At 41.8% G+C, this 14,507-nt stretch overlaps 1 protein-coding gene across 2 annotated transcripts in view; it reads right to left on the reverse strand.

The window, feature by feature from the left end:
• The window catches only part of trap1 (TNF receptor-associated protein 1), a 79,276-nt gene that overhangs the window by 14,235 nt on the left and 50,534 nt on the right, over positions 1-14,507 (reverse strand). For both annotated transcript variants that reach the window (XM_087997876.1, XM_043711480.2), the window contains exons 11-17: positions 13,904-13,973; positions 13,091-13,238; positions 9,109-9,294; positions 8,398-8,536; positions 7,239-7,324; positions 3,661-3,806; positions 2,325-2,397 (exon numbers count right to left, since the gene is read on the reverse strand). In XM_087997876.1, the coding sequence (XP_087854002.1) occupies positions 2,325-2,397; positions 3,661-3,806; positions 7,239-7,324; positions 8,398-8,536; positions 9,109-9,294; positions 13,091-13,238; positions 13,904-13,973 (848 nt within the window). The remainder of the gene's footprint in view (positions 1-2,324; positions 2,398-3,660; positions 3,807-7,238; positions 7,325-8,397; positions 8,537-9,108; positions 9,295-13,090; positions 13,239-13,903; positions 13,974-14,507) is intronic.

Genomic DNA, 14,507 nt, shown 5'->3' on the forward strand with positions numbered 1-14,507 from the left:
TAACCCACAACATCCTACAACTCTGTCTATTTTAGTGTCATTCACAAATTTCTAACCCATCCTTCTACGCTACCATCCAGATCATTTATAAAAATGACAAACAGCAGTGGCCACAAAACAGATCCTTGCAGCACACCACAGATAACTGAGCTCCAGGATGAACATTTCCTATCAACTAGGCGATATCATCACCTAAACAAATACAACCACACACACAACATAATCATATCCGCAATTGTGCCTTATAAACTTTGGACTGTACCATATTAAGATGTGTGGCCCTTACTTCATGTCATGTAAATTAAAATCTGTTCCCACTAAGACTGCAGTTGCTGTTCTGACAAAATGTTGTGCATCAATAGTGTATGGAATGAACTGCCAGAGGAAGTGGTGCAGGCTGGTACAATTACAATATATTAAAGGTATCTGGATAGACACATGAATAGGAAGGGTTTAGAGGAATATGGGCCAAATTCTCGCAAATGGGACTAGATTAATTTAGGATATCTGGTCAGCATGGATGAGTTGGACTAAAATGTCTGTTTCCGTGCCATACATCTGTGTTCTACCTCAGAAGCGTACTTTGGCATTTCTTTTGTTCTTCAATTAAGGCAATCTTTAAAAAAAATTGTCTTTGAAGAACTTCAATTCTAATTTAAAAAAAAATTGGCAGTTTTCCGAGATGTGTACTACTGTACTCAGAAACAAATGCTACTGAAAGTTAATAATTTCTTCCTTTGTCTGAATTCTCTGTTGTTCAAAGTCTGCAATTAGTTGGTTTTCAATTAGTTCTCCAATTACATTCCACCAAGATGCTGGAGTCTTTTATTGATGGTTGTCACTGCTACCATGAACACTCTGCCTTTTGTAAGGAATTATGTACTACACTGAAATAATACTGTACTGTTTGTTTTAATTCATTCAAAGATGTGTGTCTAACCATTCCTAATTGCCCTTGAGATAGTGGTGGTGGAAGCACAGGGATATTGCTCCAGGACAGGACAGTGAGAGACTTGTAAGGGAACTTTAGGTGGCTTCTGCTGCCACTGTCTTTATAGGTGATAAAAAGTAGAAAGTGAGAGGAAGCATAATCATAATGCATTCATCCACATGCAGTCTTTTACTCATTGCTCTGCAGAGGAGACAAATAAACCCTAAACGCAGCAGCACTCCACTGCTACCATTCCACTTCTCCCCACCCCACCCCCAAATCAGCATTAATGCTTTTGCTTACAACTCTGCACCAGCGGGTTAGTATATAAAAGTGGCAAACTTTATATTATAAAAAGGAAACATGCCAAAAAGACTTGTTGTTTACTTCCTGAAATTTACTGCAGTCTTGACTACTACCAGTACAGACATTGTATCACTACTCAGCACAGTCACCACCTCGTGGAAGATACTGCAAAACTACAGCATTTCACCAGTTGATCACAGTGTCAAGGGCTACTGTAATCGCTCTTGTTTTAAACACACTGTAGTTTGACATGCCCTGAACTCCTTTAAATCAAGGGACTTTTTCTGGAAACAAAACAGTTTTCTTAGTCAAATTCTCAGTATGAATGCAAAGGCAGGATACATTACAGGATATATATAAATGCTTAACAAAACAGCACTTTGACTCCCCAGTGCAGTGACAAATCTCCCAGGGAGAAAAATCACTGTCATCTATTTTTGGATGCACCAGAGCACTAAGTTTCCTTCCCCCAGCTTCCTTTCTGGTCTCAATAATGCCACTTTCACTTGACTTGACCTGTTGAAAGAACAGCACTCCAAAAGTTTCTGATTCAAATAAACCTGTTGGGACTATAACCTGATGTCATGAGACTTCTGACTGACTCAAAAGGTTATGGATTTGATTCGCAATCTACAGACCTGAGCACCAGAACTTAGGATATCACTAAAATAGTGCAATGTTAGAGGATCAGTACCATATGAGATCAGCATTATGCAAGGCCTAGTACTAAGACAATGCAGCAGTGTTGGAGAGGAAATACCAAGGGGGTGCCATATTGTTGGACTGGCATTATTGAAGGAGAAATGCACTGTACCATGGACCTGTAGAGTGACCCGGTGTTTGAGAAATGTGCCGTTTTTCGGATGACAGGTTAAAGAAAATCTAGTATCCCACCCATGCAAAATTCAACAGCTTCCCCCTGCAAAAGCAGACCAGAAAGGAGGTCCAGCTCTTGAGATCATGTTCATATTCCTGTCTGTTGCCTTTTAATGCTGCCACTGAAAATCACCCACACGATCACTGGCACAGGATCAAGGTAGATCGATACTTGGGATGACTGGGTATTTGAACTCAGACTTTTGCTCACCTGATCAAGCAGCAGTTGAGCTAGCTGTGTGTCCTGGCCTCGTAATTCATTCAGCTTCTTTATCAGGGTATGACTGAAAAACACAGGTACCGCTTAATTAATGACTGCAATCTCCACAATTCCAAAATAACCATGATCTGTGTTTAAAAATTGTGCTGGAAAGGGGTCTGGAGAAGGAATAGAAAAAGGGAGAGAGAAGTGGGGAGGTAAAAAGGGATAAAACACGACAAAGAAATGTCATCAGGGAATACAGATAGATGGAGGCGCAGGTGTCCTGTCATACATCACACATATACAGAGGAACCTCGATTATCTGAACGAGATAGGCGGACACTATTTCGTTCTGATAATTGATTATTTGGTTAATTGATTCAATACCTCTCCTCTGAGAGTGAGAGTTTTCTGAAATTTCCTTTTTCCTCACTCTGCCTGTCTTGCTCCCTCTCTCAGGGTTTGTTTCCGAGCAGACACATACATGTGTAAGGGACCTACAGCATTGCCGAAGCCCCTGCCACAATCAGTTCAATGGGATTGACACAGTGAGCACTTGCTATGTCTGCTCCCTGTTCAGAAGGCTAGGCAGCAGAGCCATCACCTGCACCCTCCAAACTTGCCCCCATCTGACTCCCCCCAACCCTGCTCGAACCCGTCCGACCTTCCCAACCCCGCGCCCCGTCCGACTCCCCCAAAACTGTCCAACATGCCCCCAGTAAAACTGTTGCTGTCTTTGGGGGTAAGTCTCCAAATAGCACGTGCACATACACAACTTTTTACTGCAACTTTTTGACAGGTTCTACCTTTGCCCTGTACAGGACAATGCTGGAGAGATTATCTGGGTAAGGGGAATTTAGGGTACACTCCTGTGTAGAACTCCAGGGAAAGTGTGGGGAGAGACAGAGAGGGCGGGCAGTCAATCACTTGGAGACGGTGCCTAGGCTTTGATGAATGTCCAGGACTGTTCTCGGCAGCAGTTCAGTACGCCGAGTTTGTTTTTAATCACTGTAAACAAAAGATGCGATCAGTGTTGGAAACCCCTCTTTGATGTAATGTTTCTATCGGGATCTTGGGATCTCCTGTGGATAATCCAAAATTCAGATAATTGGTATTCGGATAATCAAGGATCCTCTGTACATGGCAATATGATAAAGGCTGGTACAATGAATTACATCAGCAGCAATTAATGACGCACGGACACCACTGTATCTTGGCAGTGAGCACATTCAGGCTCTGCCACCTCACCTTCTCAGGGCAATCACTTGTGCAGAACTTGGATGCACTCCTCTTTCTCACTCTGCCCTGAACTACATGACCTGGTCTGGCACAAGCTGTAACTCACCTTGCATTAATTTCTAATGTTGGCTGCAGGATCTGAGCGCGTTCCTCACTAGACTTGGCAAGCTGCTGCGAGCGCAGGAAATGTCGTGCAGCTCCCATCTCCAGCACAGTAATCATGGCAGGGTGAGTATCCAAACGTGGAGTCAACTGGTTAACACAGGAGAGAAAACATGTATCTACTGGTTTGGTGGCACAACCTAACTTAAGAAACCAAGATCCTTAGAGAACAGTAACTCTCACCACACTGACCAAAGAGCAGGATTACTCTCCTCTTGTCCCAACCAATATTCCCCTCTTAACTAGCAGCATTAACACAGAGGATTTAATCAATTATTTAATGAGAAATGCTTAACATAGTTAAATGATTGGACATTTTGAGATAACTGTCCAATCATTTAGTGGTATTACCAATCCTATCTTTCTTTGGGACCTTACTGGTTGATGCTCACCAATCATATAACAACTGTATAATGGGGAGCAAAAAATGTGATGACATTGATACTTTTTCACTGCAGTTGTACACCGATGTCAACTGTGGGTCACTTGGTGGCAAGCTTTTCTCCAAGGAGGTTGTGCATTCAAATCTCCCACCAGAGACTTGGATTCAATGTTGAATTTGACTTCCCCAGTGCAGTTCTGAAGGAATATTGCATGTCAGAGGTACAAATCTTCAATGACAGGTTAAACCAAATTCCCAACTTGCCCCTTAAGATGACTGTTAAAAATTCCAAAGCACTTCTCCATTGAAGGGCAGGGGAATCTCTCCAGTGACTTGTCCAAGCAACATCACAAATAAAAAAATCTGGTTGTCATCACATTGCTGCTTGTGGGAGCTTGCTTTATACAAACTGGCTACAGCATTTTCTACAACAAAGACTATACTTCACAAAGTACAGAAAGTCAATATGAATCTGATCCAGGAATTACTGAATGTTTCCAATACGGGATAAAAAACACAACAAGCCTGTTCCAGCATTTAATTACATTATGGCTGATGTGTATCTTTGGCATTGACCATTTGCCTTGCTCTATTTTCCTTGCACCAAGGCTTGGGAAACCTTAGATTTAAAATTAATAAAAAAGCTAACATCTACTATACATGGGATGTGAATGTTGCTAGGGAAGCTGGTATTTATCATCTTTGTGGTGGTGTTTGTCTGCCTTCTGAAATTGCTGCAGACCATGTGTTGTAGATACAGCGCTATAAGGGATGGAATTCCAGGACCTGACCTGGGGATATGGAAGGATTAGCAATAGTTCCAAGTCAAAGAGACTTGGAGTCAAACCTGCAGTTGGTGGTATTTCCATGTGTTTCTTGCTCTTGTTCTTCTGGGTTGAAAGGTGCTGTTGAAGGTGCCTTGGGTGAATTACTGTAACACATCTTGTGATGTTATTGCCACTGTGTAATGGCAATGGAGAAGGCGATGTTGAAGGTGGTGAAAAGGGTGTTTGTGATATCTGGTAAGGGTTGCGTTTCTTGAGTGTTGTTGAAGCTGCACCAAATCAGGTAAGTGGAAAGTATTCAATTGCACACCTGGCTTGTGCCTTTTGGATGTTGACAAGGCTTTGGTCAGTCAAGAGGTGAGTTATTTGTAACAGTATTCCTAGCTTCTAACTTGGTCTTGAGGCCACTGTATTTACATATTTGCCCAGCTAGTGGTAACCCTTGATGTTGATGGTAGAGCAACAATAGCATTAATCACACTGAAGAGTAAGGAAAAGGGCTGGATTTTCTCTTGTTGGAAGTGATCATTGTCTGACACTTGGCCAACCGGAGTGATATTTGCAACTTATCAGCTCAAACCTAAATAGAGTCATAGAGATGTACAGCATGGAAACCCAACGATGCCGACCAGATATCCCATCCCAATCTAGTCCCATCTGCCAGCATCTGGCCCATATCCCTCCAAACCCTTCCTATTCATATACCCATCCAAATGCCTCTTAAATGTTGCATTTGTACCAGCCTCCACCACATCCTCTGGCAGCTCATTCCATACACGTACCACCCTCTGCGTGAAAAAGTTGCCCCTTAGGTCTCTTTTATATCTTTCCCCTCTCACCCTAAACCTATGCCCTCTAGTTCTGGACTCCCCGACCCCAGGGAAAAGACTTTGTCTATCTATCCTATCCATGGCCCTCATAATTTTGTAAACCTCAATAAGGTCACCCCTCAGCCTCCAACGCTCCAGGGAAAACAGCCCCAGCCTGTCCCTATAGCTCAGATCCTCCAACCCTGGCAACATCCTTGTAAATCTTTTCTGAACCCTTTCACAACATCTTTCCGATAGGAATGAGACCAGAATTGCATGCAATATTCCAACAGTGGCCTAACCAATGTCCTGTACAGCGCAACATGATCTCCCAACTCCTGTACTCAATACTCTGACCAATAAACGAAAGCATACCAAATGCCTTCTCCACTATCCTATCTACCTGTGACTCCACTTTCAAGGAGTTATGAACCTGCAAGGTCTCTTTGTTCAGCAACACTCCTGAGGACCTTATCATTAAGTGTATAAGTCCTGCTAAGACTTGCTTTCCCAAAATGCAGCAACTCGCATTTATCTGAATTAAACTCCATCTGCCACTTCTCAGCCCATTGGCCCATCTGGTCCAGATCCTGTTGTAATCTGAGGTAACCTTCTTCGCTGTCCACTACACCTCCAATTTTGGTGTCATCTGCAAACTTACTAACTGTACCTCTTATGCTCGCATCCAAATAATTTATGTAAATAATAAAAAGTGCGGGCCCAGTACCGATCCTTGTGGCACTCCACTGGTCACAGGCCTCCAGTCAGAAAAACAACCCTCACCACCACCATCTGTCTTCTACCTTTGAGTCAGTTCTGTATCCAAACGGCCAGTTCTCCCCGTATTCCATGAGATCTAACCTTGCTAATCAGTCTCCCATGGGGAACCTTGTCGAACATCTTACTGAAGTTCTCTAGATTTTCCTATAGATAAGCATGGGCTGCTTCAGTATCTGAGTTGTCACGTATGGTTGTGAACATTGCACTTCTGACCTTATGAAGGAGGTAACTGACAAAGCAGCTGAAGACATGGACATTATCTGAGGAACTCCTCTAGCAATGCCCTGAGGTTGAGATGATTTAACTCATACAACGACTAGCGGAGAGTTCTGCACATTTACCACCCTAAGGTTAAGAGATATTTTCTGACATCGTTCCTAATGGCCTGACGTTGTTATATACACAGTCCAAGGCTCCTCCATCAGCAGAAAAGGTTTCTATTCACCTAGTCACTGTTAAAACACTAAAAACTCAACTAACTCCCTCCTTGTCCTTCTGTATTCCAGAGAACCCAAGGGGAGTTTTATGTAATCTCTTTGGGGCATGTCTTGAAAATAGAAACAGCTCTAATGCCTTCCATGGTTGTGCACCTGAAGCAAGACCATTGCATAATCAAAGGAATCACTAGATAGGTCACTCTTGACAATGTCCATCACATGAAGGGATTCACAAGGACTGAAATAAACACGGGTTCAGAACTTACCGTTCAGGGAATTCACTCAGTCACGTTGAAACTGCTGAGTCAACATGGCAGTTTGAATATTACCTTAATGTTTGTCACTCGTTCTCCAAGTGCATTCCTCATCCATGCCACTAACTCCTCAGATTCTGAATCAGACAGGCGCTCTGATCCTGAAAATGCAAAAAAAATCAATGAAATCGCTTGCAGTGACGAAGTTACTGAAGTAAAATTATTAAAGAAACACAGTATTTCCATAGTTCACTCATTGTTTTGTTTTGATGGCATCATATTTAATTATGATTATGGACCTGAATTTGAAGGATTGTGGATGTTTAAAAAAAGTTGAATGAAAAGAAAGTGGAAATTTGTTGAAACAAGGCATTTCTTGGAAGCCACATATTTCAGGTAATTGTTGATCTTGGTCGCTTGAATTCATTTTAGGGAGAATACCTGACTTTTTATAACTACGTTTTATGACAGTTCATGTGATTAGCATTTCACAGGTTAGGGATAGTTTGGGAAAGCTTACTGAAAGCAAGGAACGGCTCAGTTTGTGTTTCTCATTTCTGATGTACCCTCTAAATATAACGTGAAATCTAATTATCCTCATACTTTATTTGCCTTCAGAAGTGAATACTGGACAAAAGTGTTTTTTCTTATCTTGAATCTCTGCAGAGAGGAATCTTTTTCCCAAAAATGGGTGCATGCCCATCTGTGATTATGCAGAAGGATAAACATTTATATTTTCAAATTTCAAACCGTATTTTTTAACTAATTCTGCAGCTTTGTGAAATAAGTTATATAATAACTTTATAATAAATCAATAATTGTGTTTACTAAAGAAACCAGGCTGATTGATTTTTATTATAAGTCTAATATAGGGAAAGCATATTAATACACATATAGGAAACTGGGTAAAACAATGAAATTGATGTTGAGACACAGAGTATGGAACTATAGAAAGATGTCTTAGCAATAAGAGCTTGTTTGAAACATCACACTCATTCCCTTCACCTATTTTTCCAGACTGAAGCGGATTCTGGTACCTTCTGGCAATAGATCAGAAAAAAAGGCTCATAGACAGAGACAGAGACAGACACCCAGTGAATGAGAAAGTGGTACACATACACACATACAGTGACAGAGAGAAACATACAAATAAAATGCTACTGTTTCTTTGCAGTGGGAGTAATCACCAGATGTGGGTCCAAGTCAGTCTAAACTATACTTCAAGGCATTGTACCTGGCTTGTTGTCTTCAAATTTCTCCTCCTTATAATGATCTACCACAATGTCAGTCTCCACAGAAATCAGCTTTTTCTTGTCAAATTCCCGTAAGTGTAGCAGAGTCAGTTCATCAAACTGGTCATAGCAAAACAGAACCTATTGCAAACAGAAAAATGCACAAACTAAGATTAAAAATGCTCACAAAGCATGGCACTGAAATACACAGTTGAAATATAAACTAAAGCTCAGTTCTCTTGCTGCTTCAGTGCATAAAGGCATCCACATGATATAATCATTCGTATCAGTTGGAAAAATTCAATGGCGACTCCCTGGATTCTATGGGGAGAATGGGAACCAGGGGCATTGGGGTAGGCGTATGGAAAATCTGACAGATCCACAATCTGTAGTGGGCTGTTGAGTTTTGACCCTCACTTGATGCTCAGTTAACAAAAGGATGAAAATGTGAGAATAGTTATACATGGAAGAGGATCAAAAAGCATCAATCTGCTTGAGGTGAACATAGATTTACTTTCTGATTAATGCTCTGTCAGAACAGCTGAACAAAATTTGAATGTTGGTGGAAAACCTATTTGGTAAAATATACAGTATCAAAGAAATCCAATAAGGCATGCTGACACCCAACATCAGACACCTGGATACACTACATTCAAGAATAGTGAGGGAACAATAAAGGGTAAATACTTGGAAACTCCATCCCTTTTGCTCACCTCCATTTCTTTCTTCTTCATGGCTTCAAAGTATGGCGAATGTTCTGCCAGGTGACGATTTGGGGCACACAAATAATAAATATTCCGGCTCCCCGCTTTCATTCGACTGCCATACTCAGGTAGACTGGTCATCTGACCCGCTGGCAACACAGATGATTCAAATCTCAGCAGTTTTCCAATATCCTCCTGGACATTCAAGGGAGTCAGTTAAAATAGCAACTCAGCCATGGTCATAAAGACAGGCTCAATGGCCTCAGGCACAGACTAAATCAGTGCAAGATCCCAAAAAGTGAATCAGGCTGAACACAAGACACCAACTGTTTTGATAGCCAAAGTGTGGTTGAACAATGGACCTCAGTATCCTGAGCTGGGTTGAGTCCCATACCCTTGATCTATGTGATACCTAAGCATAGAATACAGATTTGTAAACCTAATTGACTATTACTGAACAGGGGTGTATGCTGCCAATCATGTCTGTGATCACTCTTTGTTACAGCAATACAGAAGCAATTTCACTGACCTCTCACTCAATCCCACCATTTTTTCCTCAAAATAGTCACTTCCTCAACTGTTCCCAATTGCAAGCTTCATGTAAAGAAATTCGTCCCAATAGTAGAAATGCAGAGTTTTAAAAATATGTAAAACTTGTGAATGTTGAGTTCAGTGGGACTTCGGTGTATTGTACAAAGTATTCAAGTATATACACACACACTTGGGAAGGCAAATGGCATTTGACAAGGGAATTGCAGAACATGAATAAAGTCTTGTTCCAATTGTATATAGAAACAGGAGTAGGCCATTTGACTCTTCGAGCCTGCTCCACTACTCAGGACGATCAACCAACTCAGTACCTTATTCCCACTTTCATCCCATATCTTTTGATTCCTTTAGCCCTAAGAACTATAGTTGACTGCTTCAAAACATCAATGTTTTGGCATCGACTACTTTCTGTACCAGAGAATTCTACAAACTCACCACTCTCTGGGTGAAGAAATTTCTTGTCATCTTGACCTTAAACGGTCCACCCTGCATCCTTAAAATTGTGACCGCTGGTCCTAGATTCCTCAGTCACTGACAACATCCTCGTTAAACTTGAGACCGTGCAAACGTTTCTGTACTGTATAACTCTATAAGGATGTTGCCAGAGCTGGAGGGTTTTAGGTATAAAGAGGCTGAATAAGTTGGTGTGTTTTTTTCCCTGGAGAGTCAGAGGCTGAGGGGTGACCTCATAGAGGTTTATGAAATCATGAGGGACATGGATAGAGTGAATAGCCAAGACCTTTCCCCTCGGATGGAGGAGTCCAAAACTAGACAGCATAGGTTGAAGATGAGAAGGGAAAGATTCAAAAAGGACCGAATGGGTAACTTCTTTTCATGCAGGAGGTGGTGCATATATGGAACGAGCTGCCAGAGGAAGTGGTGGAGGGAGTTACAATTACAACATTTAAAAGGCAATTGGATAGATTTTGAAAAGGTTTAGAGGTTTACGGGCCAAATGCTGGCAAATGGGACCAGGTCAGATTGGGATGTCTGGCTGGCACAGATGAATGGACTGAAGGGTCTGTTTCCATGCTATATGACTCTATAACATCCTTCCTGCGGTTACACATCTAGTTCTATTAACATTTTATGGCCTCTGTGAGATCCTCTCTCATTCTTCTAAACTCCAGTGAATAAAGTCCTAACTGATCCACTCTCTCCTTATAGATCATAATAAGAGAGGAAATTGCAGTACCGTTGGCAATGATCTTTTCATCTTCACTGTCAACGGGGGTGGTACCAGGGGATTGGAGAGTGGCGAATGTTGTGCCCCTGTTCAAAAAAGGGAATAGGGCCAGTTAGTCTTACTTCGGTGGTAGGTAAAGTAATGGAAAGGGTACTGAGGGATAGGATTTATGAGTATCTGGAAAGGCACTGCTTGATTAGGGACAGCCAGCACGGATTTGTGAAGGGTAGGTCTTGCCTTACAAGTCTGATTGAATTCTTTGAGGAGGTGACCAAGCATGTGGATGAGGGTAGAGCAGTGGATGTAGTGTACATGGATTTTAGTAAGGCATTTGATAAGGTTCCCCATGGTAGGCTTATGCGGAAAGTCAGGAGGCATGGGATAGAGGGAAATTTGGCCAATTGGATAGAAAACTGGCTAACCGGTCGAAGTCAGAGAGTGGTGGTAGATGGTAAATATTCAGCCTGGAGCCCAGTTACAAGTGGAGTTCCGCAGGGATCAGTTCTGGGTCCTCTGCTGTTTGTAATTTTTATTAATGACTTGGAAGAGGGAGTCGAAGGGTGGGTCAGTAAATTTGCAGACAATACGAAGATTGGTGGAGTTGTGGATAGTGAGGAGGGCTGTTGTCGGCTACAAAGGGACTTAGGTATGATGCAGAGCTGGACTGAGGAGTGGCAGATGAAGTTCAATCCTGCCAAGTGTGAGGTTGTCCATTTTGGAAGGACAAATAAGAATGCGGAATACAGGGTTAACGGTAGGGTTCTTAGTAAGGTGGAGGAGCAGAGGGATCTTGGGGTCTATGTTCATAGATCTTTGAAAGTTGCCACTCAGGTGGATAGAGCTTGTAAGAAGGCCTATGGTGTATTAGCGTTCATTAGCAGAGGGATTGAATTCAAGAGTCATGAAGTGATGCTGCAACTGTACAGGACTTTGGTTAGGCCACATTTGGAGTACTGTGTGCAGTTCTGGTCTCCTCACTTTAGGAAAGACATGGAAGCTTTGGAGAGGGTGCAGAGAAGATTTACCAGGATGTTGCCTGGAATGGAGAATAGGTCGTACGAGGATAGGTTGAGAGTGCTAGGCCTTTTCTCGTTGGAACGGCGAAGGATGAGGGGTGACTTGATAGAGGTTTATAAGATGATCAGAGGAATAGATAGAGTAGACAGTCAGAAACTTTTTCCCCGGGTACAACAGAGTGTTACAAGGGGACATAAATTTAAGGTAAAGGGTGGAAGGTATAGGGGAGATGTCAGGGGTGGGTTCTTTACCCAGAGAGTGGTGGGGGCATGGAATGCGCTGCCTGTGGGAGTGGTAGAGTCAGAATCTTTGGTGACCTTTAAGCGGCAATTGGATAGGTACATGGATGGGTGCTTAAGCTAGGACAAATGTTCGGCACAACATCGTGGGCCGAAGGGCCTGTTCTGTGCTGTATTGTTCTATGTTCTATCAGTCCAGCCATCCCAGGAGTCAGTCTGGTAAATCTTTGCTGCATTCCCCCCATAACAGAACACTTTCCCTCAGATAAGGAGACTAAAACTGCACAGTACATTCTAGGCTGGTCTTACCAAGACCCTTGCAACAAGGCATCCCTGCTCCTGTTTTCAAATCCTCTTGCTAGGAAAGCTAAAATACCATTTGCCTTCTTCACTGCCTTCTGCACCTGCATGCTTACTTTTCAGTGAATGAAGTACAAGGGCACCTGGATCTCATTACATCTCTCTGTTTCCCAATTGGAGAACATTTGCCCACTCATAACTTGTCCCAACTCAGTACAGTACTTTGGTGAGAACACACTAGAAGCACAGTACATAGTTTTGGTTTCCATATTTAAATTTATATTGCATTGAAGGTCTAGAACTTACAATTAGAGGTAGAGGAGGTTGGGCCTGTTCTGCTTTGGAGTTTTGAAGAATGAAATGGGATATTGCTGAAACATACAAAATTTAAAAGGAGCTTGACAAAAGTAGATATTGGGAAGTTTTTCCCCTCTGGCTGATAAATGCACAGCACGATAAGGAGGTCAATCATATAAGATTGAGACAAGAAAAAAAAAAACTTCATTCAAAAGGTTTGGAATTCTTTGCCTCTGTGGGTTAAAATTGAAATACAAACTATCTGTACACAGACACGAGACTTCTACTCAAAGAAGGGTTGAAAAAGTTATTTAGAAAAAACACATTCCTGCAACACTGAAAACCAATCAGGGATTTCAGCCATTCCTAACTACCGATAAATCAAAATCCCAAGCCAGCAAACCTTCACGTCCTGCTCAGTAGTTGTCACAATCCCCTCACGTAAGAACAATCCATAATCCTCGTAAAACTTGATGAACTTCTCAGGCTCTTTTTTCCCCTGGTCCAGGAAGAATTTGATGAGTCGTTGCTGCAGAACATCCCGCAGCTTCCTGCAGACAGCAACAAAACTCTGAGTAACACATCAGCTCTGACTGGTATGGGGGTGCTGTGTGGCTGAATTGCTTCTTTCCGAGGTAAATTCATTAAACAAATCACAGAAGCCAAATTCTTCCGGTCTGACTTTCAGCCTATAACTGGTCAGCAGAGGGCAGCAATGTAAATTTCACAATTGTAATTTTTCATACAGCCTATGAAAGCTGACCTTTTTAACATTAAAGCCCCAAAATTTCAGAACAGCATATAATACCGGTGTTAAAATGTATATAGATGGCAATATTACAAACTGAATAATTGATATGATTTCTTTAGTATTACTGGCTTTTATGGTATTTCATAGAGAATATTGTTTTTGGATTTAGGCCCAAATCAAGCATGAGTGTCAACCCCTTGAAAATATTACTCATTAGAAATCGACCCTGTGACTTCTAGTGTAAAAATAATTTTTACATAAATATTTACATTTATGGAATAAAAGTTACCTGGAGTGACTGACAGGCTGGAATCTACTCAAGGACTTCAGAGATCAACCAATACACTGGAATTATTTCCTTCCAGAACAAAATAGCCTGCTTGATTCACAATCCATTCACTCCTTAAGTCACTAGCACTCATGCGGTTGAAGCATATACTGTACATATACACCAATCCTGCGTACCTGATGAGCATGCTCTCCTGCAGCAGCTCCCTGCTGAGGTTCAGTGGGATATCTTCACTGTCAACAATACCTACAAGCAGCACAGGAAAAGGTATGAAAAACATGTTTAGTAGTCCTGATTATCAGATTACTGTCTGGAATCAAACTTTAATCCCTATTGTGAGGCGCTGTAGACAATGCTATATAGTCACTGTAAAATACTTTGTACTTTTCATTTATTGGTTTTGGACCACAGGCTGTCATCTAGATTACTGAAAGGAATAAATGAGAAAGGGGAGGGGAAGCTGTTCAAAGTGGTATTGCTCAAAGATTAACAAAAGTTTCCACCCATGCTCAACATCCTGATACAGTAAAAGCCCAATGAGGGTGCTGGGCTGAAGGCAAGTCCTCGGAATGCCAGAGTTTATGCACCTGCACTTTGAAATGATTTGTCCCAGGGTATGAAAGTTCTAATACTTGCACTCCGAGATGCACACGTGAAGACTTGGCTTGCAATACTGGTGATCTAGTCTTATTGTGATAAAGGTTAATAACACAACGTTGGATTGAAGGATTAAGAGACAAGCTGACGTCAAGTAGGTAGCACTGTTGCTCTGACTGGGAC

This window comes from Chiloscyllium plagiosum, unplaced genomic scaffold, assembly GCF_037043375.1.
Source record: "Chiloscyllium plagiosum isolate Xiang-an unplaced genomic scaffold, Cpla_swu_hap1 HiC_scaffold_20, whole genome shotgun sequence".
Classification (NCBI taxonomy): domain Eukaryota; kingdom Metazoa; phylum Chordata; class Chondrichthyes; order Orectolobiformes; family Hemiscylliidae; genus Chiloscyllium; species Chiloscyllium plagiosum.